We start from the raw sequence: 24,957 nt of genomic DNA, 5'->3' as shown, positions 1-24,957 counted from the left end.
ATATATCCTTGTAGCCTATTTATTTTTGTATGTAGTAGTTCGTATCTTTTTTTTTTTTTTTTTTTTTGTATCTTTTAATCTGCAGAAGTATTTTAGCTTGAGGTATCTTCACTTGTTTCTTTTACAAACCCCATCCGATAGGTTGTGGTGTGTGTCCTGGGTTGGGCGGCTGGGCATCCTAAGACGCCATGCCCCACTTGCTCTCCTTGGGGGAGCCTGTTTCCCAGCCCCTGCCCTGTGGAATGCTCGCTCCCAGGCCAGCTGGGCAGCAAAGCCCACACAGCCCATGCAGAGCCTCTTCCCAGCTCCAGAGCTGGAGGCAGAGCTTGCTGGCTGCCTGGTCCTGCTGCTCTGAGCTCAGAGCTCCATGTGCTCCTGCTCCTTCCTTCTGCTCAGACTCTTCACACTTGGGGCAGATCTGAGGCATCTCAGGCTCTCCCAGGGGTGGGGTCTTTGAAACTCAGAGGCCAGAACTCAACAGGTTTGCCTTTCCCTGCCCTGTGTGCTTGTTGATGGCGCCAAGTCTTAGGTGACTAAAGAGAGGGGAGGAGGGTGGGATTACGGTTAGTGCTTCAGGTTTGATCTTCCTACGTCTCTTGTAAAGATTTGCCTTTTGCCATCCTTTGAGTCCTGGGTCCTTTCTGCAACTCTCTATTTATAAACTTAATGGTAGATCTTATGGTGGTCTTGGCCCTGGATCACCCTTCCTTCTGACTGGGGCACGTGTGGCTGGAAGAGCTGCCTGGGATGAGGTGATGGAGGAGGTGAGTTCCGCTCTGAAGCCCTAGGACGCTGTGTATGTTCAGGTGACTGAGTCAGAGCCAAGCTTCACGCCCCAGGATGTGTGTGGGCTCTGCTGCTGAGGGGATGGTCAGGATGGCGGGCTTCACGCCCCAGGACGTGCATGGGCTCTGCTGCTCCCAGAGTCATTTCCTCTTTCATGTAGTTTTTCATGAGGAAGACGCTTGGCTTCAGGCCAAGCTGCACGCTCTCTTCTTTCCTGTGTTCCTGGGTTCTTTCTGTAAGCTGGCAGACACTCCAGTAGAAGCTGTTTTTTCTGTTCATTATCTGGGGTCCTCCATTCTGAACCTCAGACGTGGGTCAGGACTAAGCTGGAAGTCGTGTGTGTTCAGAGGCTGCCTCCTCAGTGTCCTGCGCCATGAGGCTGCAGATAAGACAGTTACGGTTGGGAGGCCTGTCAGTCCTGGTAGACCCAGCTCGCCTGAGACAGCCACTGACTTTGGCTGGGGGTAGATTTTGTTGCTGCGCATGATGAGTTCAGAAAACTTGCAGTTGTTTCCGCTGGGACTGTGGTATTTTAGTGATCTTTTAGGGTGCAGCAGCCAGCCCAATCCTATGACAGGCAAACCTTGCCAGTGTGTCTCTTACTTCATTTTATCCTCTCCTCTTGTTCCTCGTAAGGATCCATTTAAATTCTAGGAGTGTATTTCAACACAGTTTGCATTTCCCTGGCTTAAAGGTGAAGCATAAAAGTGACCTTGGATGGGAACGGACCGCACAGAGGAGAGCTGGTTTTTGTTTTGCTCGCTGGGGGCAGGAGCCGCGTAACAAGTGCTTGCCCACCCAGGCCTCGGTGTTCTCACCGCAGCACCAGCCCTTCATGGAGGCGCCGTGCTCGCCAGGCCCAGCCCTGCCCCGGCGCCTTGTGAGGAGGAAGAGACTTCTGGATGTGCTCCTGCTGGGCTCCTTGTTAAACCAAACCTCGATCTGATTTCTTTTTCCCTCTAACACAGATCAGAAGATGGTAGGTTTCCCCACACAGCCTTCGCATGTCAATTATTTACATGTGAACCCAACAGTTATTTTTAAAGTACCCACTGTGAGGCACTCCTGCAGTGAGCTGGCTGGCACGTTTGCCCCGCCGTGTTCTCACAGGCTCGTGTGTCAGACAGACGTGGGCGAGTTACTCTCCACTCACAGTCACGTGGCTCGGTGCCCACCACGTCATGTCCAGGCCCTCGGCACAGAAGCGGGCTTTGCTCCCCTGGCTCCCGTCTTCCTCCCCTACACGCTCGTCACGTGTCATGCAGATGAGCCTGTCTCCTGCGTGTTCACACACCTCCCTGTTGGCCCACAACTCTCCCTGTCCTGAGGATGTGTGCTAGGCCATGGCTGTGTGACTGGAGTTCAGACGCCTGCCACTGGCCCTACTGCTTCAGGCCGCCTCCTCCTGCTGTGGATGCCGCTTTCTTACCATGTCACATCCTGTTTCATGGCAGGGGGTGGCACCAGACAGGGATGGGAGGTTTGGAAGTCTAAGCTGGGGAGTTGCTGGGCTCTAGGAGAATACCAGTGTTTGATTCGAGCCAGCAGTATTTTCTAGCCCATGTGTTCCCTGTTGAGGACAGAGCGTCTGAGGGTCTGAGTGTGACTCACACAGACAGGTGGGCGTGTGCCAGACAGTGTCTTTCAGCAAGTAAAAGCTTTCTTTGGAGAGTGAAAGGTATAAGGAGAAGGGACAGGTACAACATGAGAAACCTCCCGGGGAGGAGCTTAGAGGCTGGGTGGCCTCTGCCCTCGGAAGCTGTGGGACCCTGTCCAGTCCAGAGGGCTGGGAGCAGCCGCTGCTCCTCTTGTGCCTGCCGGTGAGGTTCAGGCCTCCTTGGGCTTGTGTGTGACGGTCGTGCCCAACCACAGCCACAGAGAACTTCGGTGTAGAGCCTCTAAAGTCTAGCTGGCCTTTCAGACCAGGGAACGCAAGAGCGTGCCCTTGTTTTGTTTTCTGGTGAGTGGTGACATGTCTGCAGTACTCTCCTCGCCCTGCCTGGGTTTCCACCTGCTTCTAAGACAGTCGCTCTGCTGAAGCAGTGCCTGAAGGGGCTGACTTGGGGGCTTCAGCTTCAGTGTACACGTAACTGCTAGTGAGCCCCAGGTGTGATAAACACCACACAGTGGCATATTTACTGCTCAGTATTTACCCTGAGGCTTCAGTTCAGTTCAGTCGCTCAGTTGTGTCCAACTCTCTGCAACCCCATGAATCGCAGCACGCCAGGCCTCCCTGTCCATCACCAACATCCAGAGTTCACTCAGACTCAGGTCCATCGAGTCAGTGATGCCATCCAGCCATCTCATCCTTTGTCAGTAGAACTGGCTTTTCTGGTTTCTGTGGCTGTCACCTCAGCAGGAAGTGCTCAGGAATCAGCTCCTTCCTGTCTTCATTCCAAAGCATGAAGACATGCTTAACTCCTATTTCTGAAACATGGGTCACATCCTCTTATTTTATTGCTGAAGCCTTTCCTTAGCCACATGAAATTAGCCCATGCTCACCAGTGACTCTGACTCTGGATTCAGGGCCAGCCTTTTGCCACACTGACTTGTCCCCAAATCCTGGTTCTTTCGGGAAGAAGAGTTGCTGTGTGACTCTCCCAGTTGCCAGAAGAGGCCCTCAAGCCTCATATTTTCATTCTGCTCTTTTGACACAAACAAGTATTTATTTTTTGAATACACGCTTAGTTTAACATTTGAAAACCATTGTGATTGCCTTCATTAGCACCATGCATGTTGTAGAGAAAGTATTGGTTGAATTCAGTTATTGTTTGTGGTGAACAGTCTCAGCAGACTAGGACTAGAAGAGAGTTTTCTTAATCTAAGAAAGAGTGTCTAAAACAGAAATCAGACTTTATAGTTAAATAGTGGAAGTTTTTCCACTGTGCTGCGCGTGAGTCAGGGGTACCTTCTTTCACCAACTTACCTTACACTGAAAGAATAGAATAAAACTATCATTATTGACAGGTGGTGTGATTGTGTTTATGGGAATCCAAATCTACAGAGCAACAATTAGACTCACTACACAAATTTATCAGGGGCTAGTATAGAGTTGACACGCATAATTGAAGTATATTCTACAAAAGCAAACAAGTAAAGATGACCACCACATTTGCTGTGTTACCTTAACATCAAAGGAAAAAAGCGTAACATTTAGGAAAAGCAGCAGTTGGATAGAATCCCACTCTGAGAGCCGTAAAGCTATGCTGACAGAATGCACTTCTGGGTGAGAACAGGCTGCCTGTTGAAAGGTGCCACTGTCTCCAGAGTGATTACATGCTAAGAGTGCCCCAGCCAGCGGCTGCATGCAGCGGCATATAACAGCGCGGAGGGTGAACAGTGTAGAAACCCCAACACTGCACACAATGGTGTATAACAGCGCAGAGGGTGAACAGTGTAGAAACCCCAGCACTGCACACAATGGTGTATAACAGCGCAGAGGGTGAACAGTGTAGAAACCCCAACACTGCATACAATGGTGTATAACAGCGCGGAGGGTGAACAATGTAGAAACCCCAACACTGCACACTTGGTGTATAACAGCGCGGAGGGTGAACAACCAGAGACACCCCAGCTTCAGCCCCGAGAAGCCCGAGCCTGCGTGTGCTGTGTAGTTCGTTTGTCACTCGCTGGCGAGCAGGCCTGTCCACACCTGAGTCGTCGGTTAGCACCGCCTTCAGGCCGTGGGGGTGACTGACAGCTTCTGCGGTGCTGATGCCCCTTGCTTTGTGGCCCAGGTGCTTGTCGCCTGGTTTGTTTGAAAATTCAGATGGTCTGCAGAGGATCTCTGCTTTGGGAGGTGGTTTACTTCTATTAAATTTTACTTTAAAAGCAACAGAGAAGTGTATAAGAAATGAAGAAATTGATTCTCTTACAGGAAAACCTACTTCATGAAAGAATTGCCCCCAGCCCTCAGTAAGTACGTAACATCTGCATTGGTTCAGCGGACCTTGAGCAGCCTTGGGTGTGCTGACCTAGGGCTGAGCTGCCCCCTTCACACGGCCCACAGTGCCGCCTTGGGGCCGGGCACTGCAGGGGGTAAAGGAGGTGGAGAGTAGGGCCCGAGATCATAGCCATCCCACAGGGTCAGGCAGGCTTCTGAACACTTGAAATGGCTGGGGCATCTCAGAAACAGAGCAATTAACCTTACTGCACTTAAATTCAAGCCCCACCTGGGGCCCCGCCGCTGGCCTGGGCAGTGCCTTTCGAGACGGACAGTACCGTGTGTGGGCACATAGGGCAGGGCCCCGTGGCTGGAAATAGGCAGTGGGGGCAGAATGCTGATGGCAGCAAGGGCTCAGTAGCCTGGTGAGACCCCGATCCACTGAGGGGTCGCAACCACGTTTCTTTCAGTAGGGAAATGAAACACAACTTAGAAAAGGGATGAAGCTGCGGTCCTTTTCCTGGTTTATTTCAGTTTTGTGAACCATGTCAGGTGCGTAAGGATGTTGAAAACCACTGCTGTTTACTTTGAGCAATGCAGGTCCACCTGATACTGGCAGACCGAGGGGGACTTCCCTTAGTAAAGCCCTGTGCACACTTGCTTGTGGTCAGTTCACTGTTTATGGCCAGCACAGACCACAGATGCCAAAAACATGAGTGACTGAGGCAATCGATATCTCTGCCCGTTCCTACCATATGGAGCCCCCACAGTCTCCAAGAACAGGAAGGAGGTTTGACAACAAAATAAAAATTTTGTATGGGTGTGATGTTAATTTGTAAGAACTACCAGCCCATCTTTGCCAACAAAGGTCCGTCTAGTCAAAGCTTTGGTTTTTCCAGTAGTCGTGTATGGATGTGAGAGTTGGATTGTAAAGAAAGCTGAGCGTTGAAGAATTGATGCTTTGGAACTGTGGTGTTGGAGAAGACTCTTGAGAGTCCCTTGAACTGCAAGGAAATCCAACCAGTCCATCCTAAAGGACATCAGTCCTGAATATTCATTGGAAGGACTGATGCTGAAGCTGAAACTCAAATACTTTGGGCCACCTGATGTGAAAAACTGACTCACTAGAAAAGACCCTGATGCTGGGAAAGATGGAACGCAGAAGGGGATGACAGAGGATGAGATGGTTGGATGTCCTTACTGACTCAATGGACATGAGTTTGAGTAAACTCCGGGAGTTGGTGATGGACAGGGAGGCCTGGCGTGCTGCAGTCCATTGGGCTGCAAAGTTGGATACCACTGAGCAAGTGAACTGAACCAGCCCATCAACCCTGTGCAATAATAAGCCATTTTGTTCTTAAATGACAGACATTTATGTGGAATTTTGTAGTAATGCTCATGGTTAGAACTCAGTGACTCATCAGTGTCCAGAATGACCCTGTCTTGGCCTCTCCGCCTTTCCTTTTTATTTTCTTTTCTCCCTTGCAAAGTTGGTTTTCTTTTTGTGTTTATTTTTGGCAGTGCTGGGTCTTAATTGCTGTGCACAGGTCTCCTTCATTCATGGTGAGGGGCTGCTCTTTGTTGCGTGTGCAGGCTCTTAACAGTGGTGGCTTCTCCTACTGCGGAACTTGAGCTATAGAGTGTGGGCTCAGTTGTTCTGCAGCATGTGGACTCTCCCTGACCAGGAATCGAACCCGTGTTCCCGGCATTGGCAGGCAGACTCTGTACCACCAGGGAAGTTCCTGCCTTTGCTTTTAAAGAAATTTTCCCAGTGGGCCCAAGGCTGCGATCCCTTCACCTTCGTGGCAGAATGGAGCTTTGCTGCCCCGAGGGTGTCTGTGTGGAGAGCTGGTCCTGGCCTTGTGGGTGCGGGGCCTGAGCCACCAGCCATGTTGGGGAGCTCTGGTCCCCATGTGAGCTGCCAGCCGTGTTGGGGGAGCTCTGGTCCCCGTGTGAGCCACCAGCCATGTTGGGGGAGCTCTGGTTCCCCGTGTGAGCCACCAGCCATGTTGGGGAGCTCTGGTCCCCATGTGAGCTGCCAGCCGTGTTGGGGGAGCTCTGGTTCCCCGCGTGAGCCACCAGCCATGTTGGGGAGCTCTGGTTCCCCGTGTGAGGGCTGCCTCCTCACCTTCTCCCCACGTTTTGCCTCTGCAGCTCGACCACATCGACCCCAGAGCTGTGCAGCTGGCCACCCTCCTGGTGCGCGGTCTCACCACCCTGGTGCTGGTCAATGGTGCCTGCGGCTCCCCCTGGGAGATGGCTGACTTCATGCCCTGGCACCTGTTCGATGGGAAGCTGTTTCATCAGAAGTACCTGCAGTCTGAGAAAGGGTACACTGCAGAGGTGCTCGTGGAGCAGAACGTGAGTCCACAGTCCTCTTCACATTAGAGAAGGTAGTAGGTTTGAAGTCAGTCATTCAAATGCATCGTGAAAATTTAGGGTCCTTGGCTGGAGGTCACGGGTCAGCAGCACTGTGCTCACGGTCACTCCTTCAGGGGCTGTGCCCCTGGCCTGAGGATCACATCACGAGCTTCCCCGAGATTGTGTGGAGGCGGGTGAGCGGCATCCCACAGTCTTACACATTTTATATTTCCAAGCACCTTTTCTCCTTTTCCCCATTTGAATGAAGAGTGTGCACTCCCTGCAGACCTCCCTGTGCAGGTGTCAGGGCGATTCGGTCGGCATGGTGGTGATGTGTTCCTTTAAGGCCAGCAGTCTAGTGGGGCTGCTCGCCACCACCCTAGCTCTGTAAGTACAGTTGCTGCATGGTTCCTGGAAGACTTCCAAGTCAAGCTATAGCCTGGCTCGTGTGAAACAAGTGTCAGTACCCACGGGACCCTGTGATGGGCGAGAGCTGACCGGTCAGTGACGGGGTGGCATTCCACGCCTTACGCATCAGACAGAAGATGTTGATGTGTTGGCATCACTGTTTCACGCAGAGACAATTCAGAGTGTCACAGGACTGTAAGTGTTCAGAATTTAGAAGCAGCTAAAATTAGGTACATTCAGCAAAAGCAGAGTACTGGCAAAAATGTCCCATGACTGTGGCTTTAGTACTGAATCAGTGAAAGGTAACAGTAGGCCAGGCTCACGCCACTGCCCGCACATCACCCCCGCAGACCCACCTCACGTCTGGAGCCCGTGCAGACGGCCAGGGGCTACACTTTCTGCTCCAGGAAAGCTGCCTACAGACGGGCGGCTGGGAAGGTCGCCCGTCCCTGCACTGCCAGCGGCATCGCTCTGTCTGCCCGCTGTCTTGGATCCGGCGGGGACTGAAGCGATGACGTCGCCAGCAGGGGGGTCCTCAGTGCAGTCAGTGGTAGGGCGTAGACACCCCCGCAGGCCTGAGGCCCTTCTGCAGACACTTGTCTCACTGCACACATAGGTGTGCTGCTGCCCCGCAGGTCGTGCGGGCGAGGACCAGCTTCTGGGACTCCTGCCGGCTGCAGCATGGCGGGCAGGCGCTGCCCTCCCCGTCGCTGTGTCTCCCGAGTGCCTGCTGTGTCTGACACTGCTCTGCCGACTCATCTGTTTGCAGAGGTCCCACGTCACCAGATTCCACACCCTGAAGTCGGTCGTGTGCAAGGCCTGTGGGAAGGAAAGCAGACCAATCGTCAGCAGGCGGCACTGGCGTCCACACCATGCAGGTGGGTCCTGGCCCCTTGGCCCTGCGTGCAGCTCAGAGGCTGGCACAGTGGGAAGAAGCTCACGTGCTGCTGAGTGGTTAGGTTCTGGCCCCGCAGGAGACAGTCTGCAGAGGCCACGTGTACAGAGGGCTGAGGGCCCTGCCCTGGGGCTTCGCCTGCTCTCCAGGAGGCCCTAGAGTGGGCGCCACTGGGTTGATGGGTCTTTATTTGACGAAGGTTTGGGTTTATTTTTTCTCATGATATGAGAAGAACTCAGAATATAAAGAACATAACTAAAAAGGGTTGTTTTAATTACATTGAAACTGAAACAACCTTTAAATCTGCCCCTGAAGGTAACAGATGTTTGCTGTTGACAGTGTCTCTGTGTTTGTCTCACTGTGAGTGTGCTCGGTGTGTGGCCTCTCCTCCTGGGCACTCGCCTTCCAGCACAGTCACGGTGCTCAGGCTCCCCTCAACAGAATCCCCACCTCTGCACATGTGGCGTTTGCCTGATAGCTTCCCTGCCTCAAGCTTCCGGTTTTCTTTTTACGCATGATGGTTTTGTGTGTATGTTTCCTTAGGGTAGAGTTCCTTGTTCACAGAATTACAGATCCAGACATCATCGGATTTTAGATTAACATTGCCAACTTGTTTTCTAAAAGCACATGGTCACTGCACACCTTCACCAGCAGGATTAAGAGTTTCCGTTGAGTGCATCCTTGACATCACTTACATTTGCTTTTCTCAGTAATTTGGTAGATGAAAAAGCCTATCTCCTTCACTGGGCGCTTCTTTATCCGTGAAGCTGGGCATCTTGTTCAGTGCCTTGTGTTAATGAGCTCAGTTCAGTCCAGTCCCGTGCCCTCATCATGGTCCCCTGTCCTCATCATGGTCCCGTGCCCTCATCATGTTCCCGTGCCCTCACCATGTTCCCGTGCCCTCATGGTCCCGTGCCCTCATGGTCCCATGCCCTCACCATGGTCCCGTGCCCTCACCATGGTCCCGTGCCCTCACCATGTTCCCGTGCCCTCACCATGGTCCCGTGCCCTCACCATGGTCCCGTGTCCTCACCATGGTCCCGTGCCCTCACCATGTTTCCGTGCCCTCACCATGGTCCCGTGCCCTCATGGTCCCGTGCCCTCACCATGTTCCCGTGCCCTCACCATGGTCCCGTGCCCTCATGGTCCCGTGTCCTCACCATGTTCCCGTGCCCTCACCATGTTCCCGTGCCCTCACCATGGTCCCGTGCCCTCACCATGGTCCCGTGCCCTCATGGTCCCGTGCCCTCACCATGGTCCCATGCCCTCACCATGGTCCCGTGCCCTCACCATGGTCCCGTGCCCTCATGGTCCCGTGCCCTCACCATCGTCCCGTGCCCTCACCATCGTCCCGTGCCCTCACCATGGTCCCGTGCCCTCATGGTCCCGTGCCCTCACCATGGTCCCGTGCCCTCACCATGGTCCCCTGCCCTCACCATGGTCCCGTGCCCTCATGGTCCCGTGCCCTCACCATGGTCCCGTGCCCTCACCATGGTCCCGTGCCCTCACCATGGTCCCGTGCCCTCATGGTCCCGTGCCCTCATGGTCCCGTGCCCTCACCATGGTCCCGTGCCCTCACCATGGTCCCGTGCCCTCATGGTCCCGTGCCCTCACCATGGTCCCGTGCCCTCACCATGGTCCCGTGCCCTCATGGTCCCGTGCCCTCATGGCCCCGTGCCCTCATGGTCCGTGCCCTCATGGTCAGTGCCCTCATGGCCCCGTGCCCTCATCATGTTCCCGTGCCCTCATCATGTTCCTGTGCCCTCATGGTCCCGGGCCCTCATGGTCCGTGCCCTCATGGTCCCGTGCCCTCACCATGGTCCCGTGCCCTCATGCTCCCGTGCCCTCATGCTCCCGTGCCCTCATGGTCCCGTGCCCTCACCATGCTCCCGTGCCCTCATGCTCCCGTGCCCTCATGGTCCCGTGCCCTCACCATGGTCCCGTGCCCTCATGGTCCCGTGCCCTCATGGTCCCGTGCCCTCACCATGGTCCCGTGCCCTCATGGCCCCGTGCCCTCATGGTCCGTGCCCTCATGGTCAGTGCCCTCATGGCCCCGTGCCCTCATCATGTTCCCGTGCCCTCATGCTCCCGTGCCCTCATGGCCCCGTGCCCTCATGGCCCCGTGCCCTCATGGTCCGTGCCCTCATGGTCCGTGCCCTCATGGTCAGTGCCCTCATGGCCCCGTGCCCTCATCATGTTCCCGTGCCCTCATGCTCCCGTGCCCTCATGGCCCCGTGCCCTCACCATGGTCCCGTGCCCTCATGGTCAGTGCCCTCATGGTCCCGTGCCCTCACCATGGTCCCGTGCCCTCATGGCCCCGTGCCCTCATGGTCCGTGCCCTCATGGTCAGTGCCCTCATGGCCCCGTGCCCTCATCATGTTCCCGTGCCCTCATGCTCCCGTGCCCTCATGGCCCCGTGCCCTCATGGCCCCGTGCCCTCATGGTCCGTGCCCTCATGGTCCGTGCCCTCATGGTCAGTGCCCTCATGGCCCCGTGCCCTCATCATGTTCCCGTGCCCTCATGCTCCCGTGCCCTCATGGCCCCGTGCCCTCACCATGGTCCCGTGCCCTCATGGTCAGTGCCCTCATGGTCCCGTGCCCTCATGGTCAGTGCCCTCATGGTCCCGTGCCCTCATGGTCCCGTGCCCTCATGGTCCCGTGCCCTCACCATGGTCCCGTGCCCTCATGCTCCCGTGCCCTCATGGCCCCGTGCCCTCACCATGGTCCCGTGCCCTCATGGTCAGTGCCCTCATGGTCCCGTGCCCTCATGGTCAGTGCCCTCATGGTCCCGTGCCCTCATGGTCCCGTGCCCTCATGGTCCCGTGCCCTCATGGTCCCGTGCCCTCACCATGGTCCCGTGCCCTCATGCTCCCGTGCCCTCATGGCCCCGTGCCCTCACCATGGTCCCGTGCCCTCATGGTCAGTGCCCTCATGGTCCCGTGCCCTCATGGTCAGTGCCCTCATGGTCCCGTGCCCTCATGGTCCGTGCCCTCATGGTCCCGTGCCCTCACCATGGTCCCGTGCCCTCATGCTCCCGTGCCCTCATGCTCCCGTGCCCTCATGCTCCCGTGCCCTCATCTGGGTCTGTACCTGTCACTGTAGCAGTCCTGTTGCTACGGTGACAGAATAAGAGAATTCCCCAAATCCCTACCCCCAGACTGTCCTGGTTCTCACACCAGCCTTGCACGTTTCGCTCCGAGAGACGTTGTGCCCTGAGGTCAGAAAGGCCCGGGGTGGTGTCCTGCTCCTGCCCGTCGGCGCCGTGTGCAGTGGCTTCAGCCCCTCCTGGCTCCTGTGGGACAGACCCCCCTGGCCTCACCCTCTCGCCGTCCGTGACCTTTCTCCTGCTGCCTGGAGCAAAGCAGAAGTTGATTCCTTGCAAAGTAAATAGGCAACGTTCTCTCTGCATCACCTGTTCCCGCATCTCTTGGCCGCGTCCCTCAGACCATGTGTCCCGCGAGCTCTGGCCCAGGATTCCCGTCAGTGGTGCGGTTGTCCGCAGAGCAGGGGCGGCTGGGAGGCGAACTCCTGAACCTCTTTCTGCACGTCAGAGTCGGGTGCTCGGGCCCAGGAGGCCCACGTGTGGGACAGGTTTTGTTTAAGGCCTGTGGTTGCCCAGATGTCAGGCGTGTGCTTAAAGCTGCCGTCCAGTGGCTCCTAGTAGGGACAGGAAACTGTGACTGCTCTCTGGTGAAGTGTCCGAACAGATGGCAGCCTGGGGCGGGCCTGTCATGTTATCCCAGGTTATGGAGGAAACTGCTAACAGCCTGAGGTTCTTTGGTTCAGTCCTCTGTGCCCCAGTGACCCGCCAACACCACGCAGGTTCTTGGTGGCAGAACTCAGCCCCTTGAACCCAGCCCAGCATCCTCGGTCACCTGTACCAAACGCTGCCTCCTCCTGGACAGGGCTGTGCCAGGGACACTTGTCCTGGTACCTTCCAGGCAGCGCCCGGGTCAGAGTGCGTTTGGAGGGCAGCTATCACAGTGCTGGGCCAGCGAGGAGTCGCCCGCCTGTGTCCACCGAGCGCTGGTTCACCCCGAGGCCGGTACTGGGCAGGCTCAGCCTCCTTTCTTTATAGAGCAGCAGAAAGTACCAAGATACTATTTAAAATCACATTTAAAATTGTACTTAGGGTTGCTAGCGCTGCGTTCCAGTAGAGACAAGCAGAGGGCAGCAGGGTTTAGGGCTTTAGGAGAGGAATTGAGGGTGGGTGCTGATGAAACTCATGAAGAGCTGGGAGAGGGCAGCCTGCTCAGGCCTGCTGTGTCCCAGAGCCCACGGGCTGGTGGCCAGCATTGCGGGCCTGGGCTTCTAGCTCCGGGCACAGCAGTGTCTGGTCCACTGCCCAGGGCAGCTGACCAAGGAGGCCCTGCCTGGAGGCACCTAACAGAGCACCCTGCTCATCACCAGCACAGACTCTCCTGGGCGCCCAGGCCAGCCCCAGAGCCTGCGTCTTTCATGGGCTTTCCCTCTGACGGAAGGTACGCCAGGAGTTTGAAAGCTACCAGCCCAGGGCCACCTTGCTCACTCCTAAGAACAACCACCACAGGGGTCAGGCGCGTGTAGCTGCTGACATGCCATCGCGTGTCCCCACAGGGCGGTGGGGCCGACAGGGATCCAGCTCCCACGGGACAAGCTCCGGGTACAGCCGGTATGGCCACGGACAGCACTGGAGGGACCAGGGGCCAGGTAAGAGGCCCACGGGCGTTCTGGGCCTGCCTCGTGGCTGCTTGGGAGTAGGTTGTATGTTTGCAAGCAAGTGAGCAGGAAAATACACAGGCCTGGGAGCCCCACCTGCTCAAGTGCAGAGGCAGTCGCCATGCTGGGCGCCAGCCTGCCGCCTGATTCATCTTCTGTTAATTTGTTCAGCTGCCCAAGACCCAGTTTCGTAATTTACGCAAAAGCTCCTGTGAAGGTTACATACGCACGTGCGTGTGTGCTAAGTCACTCAGTTGTGTCTGACTCTTTGTGACCCCATGGACTGGAGTCCCCCAGGCTCCTCTGTCCATGGGGCTCTCCAGCAGGAATACTGGAATGAGCTGCCGTGTCCTCCTCCTGGGGATCTTCCCGACCCAGGGATGGAACCTGAGCCTCCTGCATTGGCAGATGGGTTCTCTACCACTAGCACTACCTGGGAAGCCCCTATATACACGTACATCCTTCTCATGAAATAACGCAGAAAGTAGCATTCTGCCAGTATCAGCATTTCCTTACATCTTGTGAGGAACCCAGGAGCCTCAGAATGTGACCTGGGAAGCAGGGTGAGTCTTTTCCTGCATGTGTGATGCAGACGCCTGGTTTAAAACAGGAGGATAAATTTCGTATATAGTAATTTACACTTTAAATACACTGAAAACCTCATATCAGTATTTAAATTCAGATTCTCTGCAGTTTTGAGAGCCAAACTGTAATAGACTTTTGAATTACCTAAGATTTCTAATTTTACCTTTCCAAATGCAAACACCTGTAATTTTCCTGTTACTTTTGTGACCTTTGAGATGTGTGCCGTGCACCGGCCTCTCGTTGCTATGCGTGACTGCTGCCAAGTCATCACGGCGGCACGACCCTGGTCCCACGGGTGGCCTGTGAGGGCTGCGTTGCTCCTGCTGGTTCTTGAAGGATCTGCACACTTAGCGGATATTTGGGGTCCACAGTAGGGTTCCATGAGGCCCCACCCCTGGAGGAGAGAGAAGCCCCCACAGTCAGTCACAGGTGCTGCAGCCGTTCCTTTGACCCTGCTTCCCCTTCAGCCTCTGCTCCCCAGTCACGCCTCCCAGTGCCCCCCGAGGCCTCCAGACGGGCTGGCTGAGCAGTCGGTGGTGCCCACCCCTTAGGATCCGCCGTGCGGGGCAAGCGCGGATTCCCTCCCCCGGTGCCAGCCAAGTAGTCTGGACAGTTACGTAGCGCAGTGTCACCGAGAGTAGGGAAATACCAGCTTTTCCACGGTTCCAAGTGTGTCTGAGAGGATTTCCGGTTGAGAAGGGGCTGAGGTTGACGACTAAACCACAGGCAGGGCCCCCACATGTAGGCAGGTCTGTGTCAACCTTGGAGTCAGAGGGGCACCTCAGTGCTGTGGACTCACAGTTGAGGGCAAGTCCCTCTGACACGGGGGTGGGGGCGGAGGGGGGTCCCTGTCTGTCCTCACACCCGCACGGTGTGTAGGGACACGGCCCCCAGTTGGGCAGTGGTGCGTAGAGAATCTCCACTGGTAACTTTAAGACTGATGGCCCTCCTCAGAGAAGCCAGGGCAAGGTGGTTTTGGTTTTGAATTTTATTGATCTGTTTTTGGCTTCATCAGGTCACCATCACTGAGCGAGGGCTTTCTCTAGTTGCGGCTCATGGGCTCAGCTGCCCTGCAGCTCGCGGGGTCTTCCCACACTAGGGCTCGAACCCACGTTCCTGGATTGGTGGGCAGATTCTTAACTGCTGGACCAGCAGGGAAGTCCGGGGAAGAGGTTTCTGAGGGAAAGAGGGACCTGGAGACGTGTAGGCCCAGAAGGAGAAAGGCGGGGCTCACCCCGGCCTCCGGCACCTTACGCGGCTCTGAGGAGACAGGCTCTGAGGAGGTCTGTGAGGAGGAGAGGGGCTGTGAGGAGAGGGGCTGTGAGGAGAGGGGCTGTGAGGAGAGGGGCTCTGAGGAGGAGAGGGGCTCTGAGGAGAGGGGCTGTGAGGAGGAGAGGGGCTCTGAGGAGAGGGGCTCTGAGGAGAGGGGCTCTGAGGAGAGGGGCTCTGAGGAGGAGAGGGGCTCTGAGGAGAGGGGCTGTGAGGAGGAGAGGGGCTCTGAGGAGAGGGGCTGTGAGGAGGAGAGGAACTCTGAGGAGAGGGGCTGTGAGTAGGAGAGGGGCTCTGAGGAGAGGGCCTGGGGCGGGGCCGCAGCAGCTGCTCCCGCTGTCGTGCCCAGGCAGATGCGGGAGAGGCACCGGTCAGTCACGCCTGGAGCCCACGGCGCAGCGCGGGGAGGCGATGCGGTCCTCACTGGGCCTGGCCTCTGTGCTGGCCCGGGGGCCTCGGGGTGTGCGGTGGGCTGGGAGCGGTGGCGGTGCCGAGCCCCATCCCTGTACCAGTGAGATGCTGACGCCCGGAGCCAGGCCCAGCGGAGCGTGGAGGGGCCGCGGTCGTTCCGCTGCCCGACCCGACCCTCCGGCTCGGCCCTCCTCCAGAGCCCGCGCCCCCGCTTCGCACGCGGAGGGAAAGCCGCCCAGAGCGCCTGCCTGGCCATCTCCCGGTCGATCTCCCGTCGAGGAGGGGAGAACAGCCGCCTTCCTCGCTCCTTGGCTCGGGCTTCGGGAGAGCCCCGTGGGGAGGCAGCAGGCCGAGACGGGCACAGGTGGGCAAGGCCATGACCGCGGGGGGCACACACTCCCGGGACCAGCAGTGCCTGTGGGCGTGTGTGGCCAACCCCAGCAGCCCACTGACGGGCCTCCCCTCAGGCCACTCCTGCCTCTCCCCGGGCTTCCTCAGGGGCATCAGCCTGGTGCCCTGGGGCCCTTCTGCTCCGAGCCCCAAGGTCTCTGCTGCTGCTGTTCTGCGGCGGGACAGCAAGCCTGCGGGGTGAGTGCAGGGGACGGGCCATGTCCTGGGGGCGCACCGTCAGGAGCAGGCCTTGCACTGCCCGCGCCGGGGGACTTGGACCTGGTGGGCCTTGAATTTGAAGCCTGTAGAACAGTACACACTACAGCCTTTCTTTTCTTACTTCACTCGGGTCCAGACAAGTAGAGGCTGCCTGGAGTCCTACAAAGGCAGCACCCCAGGGCTCTCCCTGACCTCTGACCTGGAGGGAAGAGACTGATATCCTGGGCCTCCATGGGTCACGATGGTCTCTTCTTGATCTTGCTCTTCTCCTGCATTGAATCTAGAGTTTCTCTTAATATTTTTACATTGACCTGTCCTCTTAGAGTTTTTTCCTGTTAAAAAGCAAAGTCTATCATATCTCAGTTAAAGCTTTCGCTTTTCACTTTCATGCATTGGAGAGGGAAATGGCAACTCACTCCGGTGTTCTTGCCTGGAGAGTCCCAGGGACGGGGGAGCCTGGTGGGCTGCTGTCTCTGGGGTTGCACAGAGTCAGACACGACTGAAGCAACTTAGCAGCAGCAGCAGCAAAGCTGTTTTTTAATCATAAAGTAAAGCAAGGAAACAAAGCGTGCTGACTGCAGGCTTGGCCTGTGTGGTTTCAGCCATCATTGAGCGTGTGCCCAGAAGCCATCGCTTAAACACCAAGCCCTTCCCAGGCCCTTGCCCTCGGCCTGGTCAGCATTTCCTCTGGTCGCTGGCCAGGGAAGAAAAGGCGTGAATATTGGCTTCCTCCTTACTTCCCTGTGATGGCAGAGGTGTCAGGGGCATGTTAACATCGAAGGAGGAACTGTTTTCCTTGGATCTACAGTAAACAGATCTTCAGATTCTGTTGGCAGACAGTGGTGTCTAGGAATCTCTCCTCATGCAAATTAGAAAACAGAGACTTCCTTAGGGTGGAAGAGCAGACCCTCAGTCAGCCCTGGCTCCCTGGGCAGGGGTTTTCTCCTGAGAGCCTTTATAACTAGACGGCAGGGGTCTTCTCTAAGAGCCCTTGCAACTAGACCACCTGGGTCTTGTCTTGGAGCCCTCATAACTAGGCGGCAGGGGTCTTCTCTCAGTGCCCTCGTAACTAGACGGCAGGGGTCTTCTCTAAGAGCCCTTGCAACTAGACCACCCGGGTCTTGTCTTGGAGCCCTCGTAACTGGATGGCAGGGGTCTTCTCTAGGAGCCCTCGTAACTGGACGGCAGGGGTCTTCTCCTGAGAGCCCTCGTAACTAGGCGGCAGGGGTCTTCTCTCAGTGCCCTCGTAACTAGGCGGCAGGGGTCTTCTCCTGAGAGCCCTCATAACTAGGCGGCAGGGGTCTTCTCTAGGAGCCCTCGTAACTAGACGGCAGGGGTCTTCTCTAGGAGCCCTCGTAACTGGACGGCAGGGGTCTTCTCTAGGAGCCCTCGTAACTGGACGGCAGGGGTCTTCTCTAAGAGCCCTCGCAACTAGACCACCTGGGTCTTCTCTTGGAGCCCTCGTAACTAGATGGCAGAGGTCTTCTCTAGGAGCCCTTGCAACTAGACCACAGGGGTCTCCTCTAGGAGCCCTCGTAACTAGACGGCAAGGGTCTTCTCTCGGTGCCCTTGTAACTAGATGGCAGGGGTCTTCTCCTGAGAGCCCTCATAACTAGACGGCAGGGGTCCTCTCTAGGAGCCCTCGTAACTGAACGGCAGGGGTCTTCTCTCGGCGCCCTCGTAACTGGACCGCAGGGGTCTTCTCTCGGCGCCCTTGTTAACTGGACGGCAGGCTCCTTGGCGAGCAGCTCCAGGGGCTGCCCATGTACCATGTCCTGCGTATATGGATGGGGCCCTGTGGAGGCTGAGGTCAGGCTGAGTGCTGTTGGTGATGCAAGTCAGAGAGTGAGCAGATCGCGCTGAGGGCCTCGTGTCCCCCTGGGCCTGGACCAGAGGACAGGCAGGCAGCTGGTGCCTGGCGATCTCCCCATCGGTCTGGCAGGGTCTGAGGTTCTGGGAAAGGGTAGGTCTGGGAGGCCAGGGAAGGAGGTGTCACCTGCCGGAGCACAAGGCCAGGGCCGCCACCACTTGGGGCTGACGAGAGGGTTCGAGGACGCATGCCAGCAAGGCCTGTGTGTCTGGTGAGTCGTCCAGCCCACTCGCGGGCATCGAGCACATTGGCAGAGCAGAGGCCCTGGGGGGAATGTGCTGTTTCCCTGGTCCTTCCACTCTGCTGGTGACCTGAGCTCTGGGCCCCATGGGTCCCACTGCCGAACCTCCTGTAGATCGCAGGATCCAGGTCGACTTGTGGACCTAAGGGACCATCAGCTCTGCAAGCGAGGCCGGAGGTCAGGTGCCAGTGGTTCCCACGCTGGCCCGCCACCCTGGGGTGCTTTCCCTGCAGGCTCAGGGCAGACGGTTGCCAGGTGGCCTCTGAGGAAACCCCTGCTCTGTGGGGGCTGTAGGAGCCCCACCAAAGTCCAGGGGTGCTAATGCCAGAGGGTTTGGGGCTGAAACACTTCTCTGGGGGCCTCAGGTTGGAGGCAGAGTGAGGTGGTGAGTGCTGCTTTGGTATTAGACTTGGAAATTTAGGAGTTGGGATGGGGGAGAAACTGGAAGGTCTGACGAGACACATGCAAGCAAGCAGAGCATGTGTCCTTGCGTGTTGCCTGATACGGAAGGTGCTCAAAAAATGTTTGCAGTGCACGTATGTTTCCACACACAGTACGTTTTATACACACACACATGTGTACATTAAGTCTTTTATTAGAACAGGAGCATGTTTTTTCAGGTCAGGTAATCCATTTTTTCACCTTCTTAATGTGGTTGAATGATGTCGTCTTCACTTAGCCAGCACATTTTTTGCTGTGTTCTATCTACTTTTCAGCTCCTTTTATAGTAGTTTTTGGAGATACTCAAGCAGTCCAAGCAGAAAGTTGTCACTATTTTCAGGACAGAGTTAACAAGCAGGTTTCCCATGGCTGCTCCTAGGCCCCCTGACCTGATTGAGAGGTGAGCCGCTCCATTTGGGCCGGGCAGAGAGGTGAGAACCGAGGGCTGGGAGCCTTTCTGGGCTGGGAGCCAATGAGACACGGGTGGGGACCTGGGACCAGCAGAGGTGTGAACCTCTATTCACCAAGGGGTGAACATCAAAGCTTTCAGAACTTTTAAAATGCTGGCCGGGAGCTAAAGTGAGAACGTTTAACCTCTTCATGCAGTTGGTGAGAAATGATGTGTTAAATTCCACAGTTGGTAGCTACAAATTCGCCTGTGATTTCTTCAGATTTTCACTTCTCAGTGGTGATTCCTAGGAGGCCTGAGCTGTTGTAAAGCTGCCTCTGATCATCTGTGATAACAAGGACGCTGCCTGGAAACCTCATTCTGGCCACTGCTGTGACCCCTTCTTGTCAGCCTCCTGGAGGGTGCAGGTGACAAGGCTGCCCATCACTTTTGCTGGGAAAGTGTTACATTTTAAATGTGAAAAGCCATCACCTGTTTTACTTGTAGAATGGTTCTTTTCTGACCCTATGGATGCCAGAAAGTGGGCAGCAGCCCCGAGGGCAGGGATGGGGAAGCCTTGGGCTCTGCTGCAGAGGGAGCCACCCTGGCACTTTCCTGCTCTTGGCAGAACATCCCAGGCGCCATCTGCACGGGAAGGGCCATTTGCAAACATTCCTGGCAGCAGTGGCCATGTAGACGCTGTGCAGACGGTGGCCCTGGAGTTGAGGGGAGCAATTCTGACAGTGCTTCCTTCCACCGACAGGACTGCCTCTTAATTAATTGCTTCCTACTTTAATGAATAATTATGGAACAACATTTTAATGACAGGTGGCCACAGCTAAAAAGAGAATAAAGTTCTGGCCCAAATACAACTCAGATGTTGTTTTTGTACATACTTAGAAATGTGTCATTTTTTTCTGTTTGATTTTTAGAGAAATTTAAGTCTTATTTTTTGTTTTGTTATCTGTTTGATACAGGAAGTAGACAGTATGAGCCTGACCAGTGGAGAAGATATTAATCATCTTCTGGGTAGTCCACCACTTAACATCTTCAGAATAAATCAGTTCTATCAAAGATTAGAGTAAAACATCTGTCTTTATACCATAAATCTTTCATAGCAAGTACCAAACTTTTAAAAGAATTCAGATGTTAAAACCTCCCAACTTGGTTTCAAGGTAAGTTTGCTTTCTCTAGAAAAAGTGTGCACAGAAGACGCCTCCGCGTCGGGCGTCAAACCAGAGCGAAGCCTCTGGGCCTCTGGGCCCCCTTCAGAGTGAAGTCATCGGAGGAGAGGCTCGCCGGGGGTTCCGGACCCAGAGTCACTTCAAGAGGAAAAGCATCTATTTCAGCCTTCTTCCTCATTCGACTTTAAAACGCCTTTGTGGGCTTACCTGTAGACGTCGTCCGGACTCCACGTCCCCAAACAGCCATGGTTAACGTCTTCATGCCGGTCTGCATCTGTTGATTCTTTTAATGAATTGAAATCTTACTATATCCCACTTTTTTTTAACTTTAATACTAGACTGTGAGGATATTTCCCAGGTGATCTTATCTTTTAAGACATGATGTCTAATAAGCTGTATCATTTTCCAGAAATTATTTACTAATCATAAATGGTAACCAGAAGTAAAGTTTCCAACTGTACCTTCATAGAGAAAGAGGTACCAGCTTCCTTCTCACCTTTTTGGTGGGAGAGGTGACTGCATGGTCTTGACATGCCTGTGACGCATGGTCTGTTTCAGTTGTTTTACCCTTTCATTTAGAATTTGCTCCAGCCCAGAGCCTGTGCCTGTGAAGACACCTGGACTCAGCACACATTAGGCATCAGGCAGGAAGCCTGCAAACCACGTAGCGAAAAGCAGTAGTTGAGTGTCAGGAAGCCTAATTTATGATACTGCTAATAAGTAGGACATCTGTTGCTCTTTATCTGTGAGCCCTGAAGGGCTCTTGTTGTTAGAAAATATTCTAAATGAATCCAAGTTCAGAGACATTCTGTTCATGAAAGAATTTTCACATAATGTAAGAATGGAAATTTTAAGCCCCAAATTGTCCTGGCCCCTGGGTATTTTGATAATTGAAAATAATCTAGATTAGGGATGAGGTTAGCAGCTGTCTCCCTTTGGCCTGGAGCTGCTGTGACTGCCAATCCACCTTCCAGGCTGCACCCGCACCCAGGAGAGCCTCTTGAGTCTGTGCTTGCCGGCACTCACAAGACATGTCCTTCAGCTGATGTCGTTAAAACAAAATAAACCCTAAGCAAATCACAGTGCAGTTTGTATCTTTGCACTTGATGCTTTAGCCTGACTGACAGCTCTGTGTGCAGGCTCCTTGCTTTGCTTTAGAATCTCATTTGCTAATATGTACCAAAAAGAAGTATGGTCTCCCATTCACTTCCTATAGGTCCTTCCTCAGGACATCTGCATGTCTAGTCACTTCTCATGCAATCATTTGGGACCTATAGCCTTATTTCCCAGTCTTAGAAATAGGATTTTTTTATATGTAGGTTTCCTGTCTAAATTTTTAACCTTCTATTCGTTTTGTTTTTGCTAATTTGATACCACTACTGCTTCTAGAAATTTCATTTCTTTGTTGCTTATTTGTATAACTTGGAAGTAAATCTCTCATTCCTTAGACTAGAAGAGTAGACTTCCATGAATATCATTTCCCCCCTTCATAAGTAAATTCTAACTTGTCAGTAAAATATTTTATGTTCATTTAGCATGCTTAAGTAAAGCCACTGAGTTGATAAAATCTTTACTACATTTGGAAAACCAGTGCAGTTATTTTTTTTTCTAATTTTGGTGGTGGTATATTATCTCTGCAGTTAAGTCTTCTGATGAAGGTTCCATATATCAGTTTTAAAATGAAAATAAAAGTATTATTATTCATAATGAAATGTAATTTCACTTTTTAAAAGTTATTTAGAAGACATTTTACCATCCAACATATTGGGATCTTGGTGAAGAAAAAGGATGTTAAATTTTGTCAGATGCCTTTTCTGCATCTATTGAGATAATCATATAATTTTTCATTTTCATTTTGTTATTGTGGTATATCACATTGATTGATTTGGGAATGTTGAACCATCCTTGCATTCCTGAGATAAGTTCCAGGTGCTCAAGGTGTACAGTCTTTTTAATGTACTGTTGAATTCAGTTTGCTAATATTAAGTTGATGGAAAAGTTTTGGACTGTGGATTTTAAATCATTATAACTAGGCTCAAACACATCTTTATTAATCAAAATAGGAGCCATTACAATCAATACATTTCTACCAGTGAGAAATAAGCTTATTTCTGTAGCATAAAAATCCATGCTTTGGGATTTGACGAATTCTTGGAAAGCATTTTCTGCCTCCTCCTGGCTGTGGAAGTGTTTCGCCTGCAAGACGTGGTTGAGATGTGTGAGGAAGTGGTTGTTGGCTGGCACTCGCCTGCTGTGACCATGGCGCACGCGCAAAGCTTCATAACCCGGTCCTTCCACCTCTGAAGTGGTGGTTGTGCAACGTGCAGCCGGGTGTTGTCGTGGAGAATCGGGCCCTTGTGTTGACCAGTGTGGGCCGCAGGCATTGCAGTTTTTGGTGCGTCTCATCGATGTGCTGAGCGTGCTTCTCAGATATAATGGTTTTAGCGGGATTCAGAAAACTGTAGTGGATCAGCCCAGCAGCAGACCACCATGGTGAATGGGGACCACAGTTCCCATGACCTTGTTTTGGTACAAGTTTGGCTTTGGGAAGCACATCACCGGTTGTGGTATAAAATCTACTCTTCGTTGCATGTCACAATCCAACCAAGAAATGGTTCATTGTTGTGCAGAATAAGAGAAGATGACACTTCAAAGTGACGATTGTTTTATCTTTGGTCAGCTCACGAGGCACCCATTTATCGCGTTTTCACCATCCCAATTTGCTTAACGCCAAGTGACTGTAGGGTGGTCGATGTTGAGTTCTTCAGCAACTGCTTATGTAGTTGTAAGAAGGTCACCTTCAGCGGTGGCTTTCAGCTGGTCATGGTCAACTCCCAGTGGCCGGCCCTCACGCTCCTCATCTTCAGGGCTCCGTCTCCTTTGCACAACTTCTTGCGCTGCCACTGCCCTGTCCAATCCATGGAGTTGCAAAGAGTTGGACATGACTGTGCGACTGAGCACACGCACATGCTTTGTTGAGGATTTTTGCATCAGTAGTCATTAGGGATATTGGCCTGTGATTTTCTTTTCTTCTGGTATCCTTGGCCGTTTTCAGTATCAGGGTGATGCTATCCTTGTAAAATGAGATTGGAAGTATTCCTTTCCCTTCAGTTTTTTGAAAGAGTCTAAGAAGGATTAGCATTAATTCTTTTTTAAATGTTTAATAGAATTCACCAGTGAAGCCATTTGGTCCTGAGCTTTTGTTGGAATGTTTTTAGTTACTGACTCATTGGTCTGTTCTGATTGTCTGTCTCATTGTAGTTCAGTCTTGGTAAGTTGGGGCTTCCCAGGTGGTGCCAGTCTTAAAGAACCAACCTGCCAATGCAGGAGACATAAGAGATGTGGGTTCGATCCCTGGGTCTGGAAGATCCCCTGGAGGAGGGCATGGCAACCCACTCTGGTATTGTCCTAGAGAATCCCATGGACAGAGGAGCCTGGGGGGCTAGTCCATGGGGTTGCACAGAGTCAGACAAGACTGAAACAACGCACACACACACTCTCTGCCGTGCTTGGACTTAGTATGTTCTTTTCCTAGTTCTTTCAAGTGCAGCGTTACATGGTTTGAGATCTTTCTTTTTTAATATACAGATTTATTGCTATAAACTTCACTCTTAGAACTGCTTTTATTGCATTAAGTTTTTGTATGTTGTATTTCCATTTTTGCTTGCCTGAAGATACATTTTGATTTTCCTTTTGATTTCTTCCTTGACTTATTGCTTGGTCAAGAATGTGTTAATTTCCACAGATTTGTGAATTTTCCAGTTTTCCTCCTCTCATTGATTTCTAGTTTCATAGCATTGTTATCCTTGGGCAAATTCCAGGAGATGGTAAGGGATAGGGAAGCCTGGTGTGCTGCAATCCATGGAATTACGAAGAGTCGGACATGACTTAGTGACTGAGCAATAACAACAGTTGTTATCGGAAAATACACTTGATGTAACATTAGCCTTAAATTTTTAAGATTTGTTTTGTGGACTAACATATCAGTCCTAGAGAATATTATGTTGTTTTTACCTAAGAAGACTGTATATTCTGCTATTGGATGGAAATGTTCTACATACGTCTGTTAAGCCCACTTGATATAAAACAGTTCAAGTTCAGTGTTTATTGATTCTCTTTTAGGATGATTCTACTACCCATTAAAAGCAATTATTGTTAGTACTAATATTATGATATTATTACATTGCTATCTGTCTCTGTCTTTAGTTTTAATTTATTTTAGTTTTAATATTTTCCTTATATATTTACATTTATATGTTTACATTTATTTATATATGTCCATTTTAACATCCTTTCATGATAAAAACTTTCAACAAATTAAGTATAAAAAGAATGTACCTCAACATAATAAAGGCCGTATATGACAAACCCGCAGCTGACATCATACATGATGGCAAATGGTTGAAGGCTTCTCCTCTAAGACCAGCAATGTGACAAGGGTGCCCACTGTCACTATTTCTATGCAACATAGTCCTTTCTAGCCGGAGTAGTTAGGCAAGAAAAAGAAATAAAAGACATCTACATTGGAAAGGAAGAACTAAAACCTGTTTGCAGATGTCATGATCTCATATATAGAAAAGCTTAAAGACTCCACCAGAGAAGTGTTAGAATAAGTAAATAATTGTAGGATATAAAATCAGCATGCAAAAAAGCAGCTGGATTTCTGTACACTGACAACAGAGTTGGACCATAAAGAACGTTGAGTGCCAAGTAATTGATGCTTTCAAATTGTGGCGCTGGAGAAGACTCAGAAGAGTCTTTTGGACTGCATGGAGATCAAACCAGTCAATCCTAAAGGAAATCAGCCCTGAATATTCATTGGAAGGACTGATGCTGGAGCTGAAGCTCCAATACTTTGGCCACCTGATATGAAGAACTGACTCATTGGAAAAGACCCTCACGATTGGAAAGATTGAAGACAAAAGGAGA

The 24,957-nt window shown here is 52.8% G+C and overlaps 1 protein-coding gene across 9 annotated transcripts in view; it reads left to right on the top strand.

Annotated features, from left to right (window-relative positions):
• The window catches only part of FAM120B (family with sequence similarity 120B), a 68,820-nt gene extending 44,605 nt beyond the window's left edge, over window positions 1-24,215 (top strand). For 2 of the 9 annotated variants that reach the window (XM_044923958.2, XM_044923959.2), the window contains exons 7-10: window positions 6,824-7,030; window positions 8,208-8,316; window positions 12,929-13,021; window positions 18,732-19,918. In XM_044923958.2, the coding sequence (XP_044779893.2) occupies window positions 6,824-7,030; window positions 8,208-8,316; window positions 12,929-13,021; window positions 18,732-18,835 (513 nt within the window). In that variant the 3' untranslated portion in view covers window positions 18,836-19,918. Of the gene's footprint in view, window positions 1-6,823; window positions 7,031-8,207; window positions 8,317-12,928; window positions 13,022-18,731 lie in introns of all 9 variants that reach the window. The other 7 variants (XM_006076024.4, XM_006076025.4, XM_044923960.2 and 4 more) reach the window with 7 other exon arrangements.
• Window positions 24,216-24,957: the final 742 nt, after the last annotated feature.

Source organism: Bubalus bubalis, chromosome 10 (assembly GCF_019923935.1).
Source record: "Bubalus bubalis isolate 160015118507 breed Murrah chromosome 10, NDDB_SH_1, whole genome shotgun sequence".
Lineage (NCBI taxonomy): Eukaryota > Metazoa > Chordata > Mammalia > Artiodactyla > Bovidae > Bubalus > Bubalus bubalis.
The sequence above is the reverse complement of the archived record's forward strand: the minus strand, read 5'-3'. Positions and strand labels throughout refer to the sequence as shown.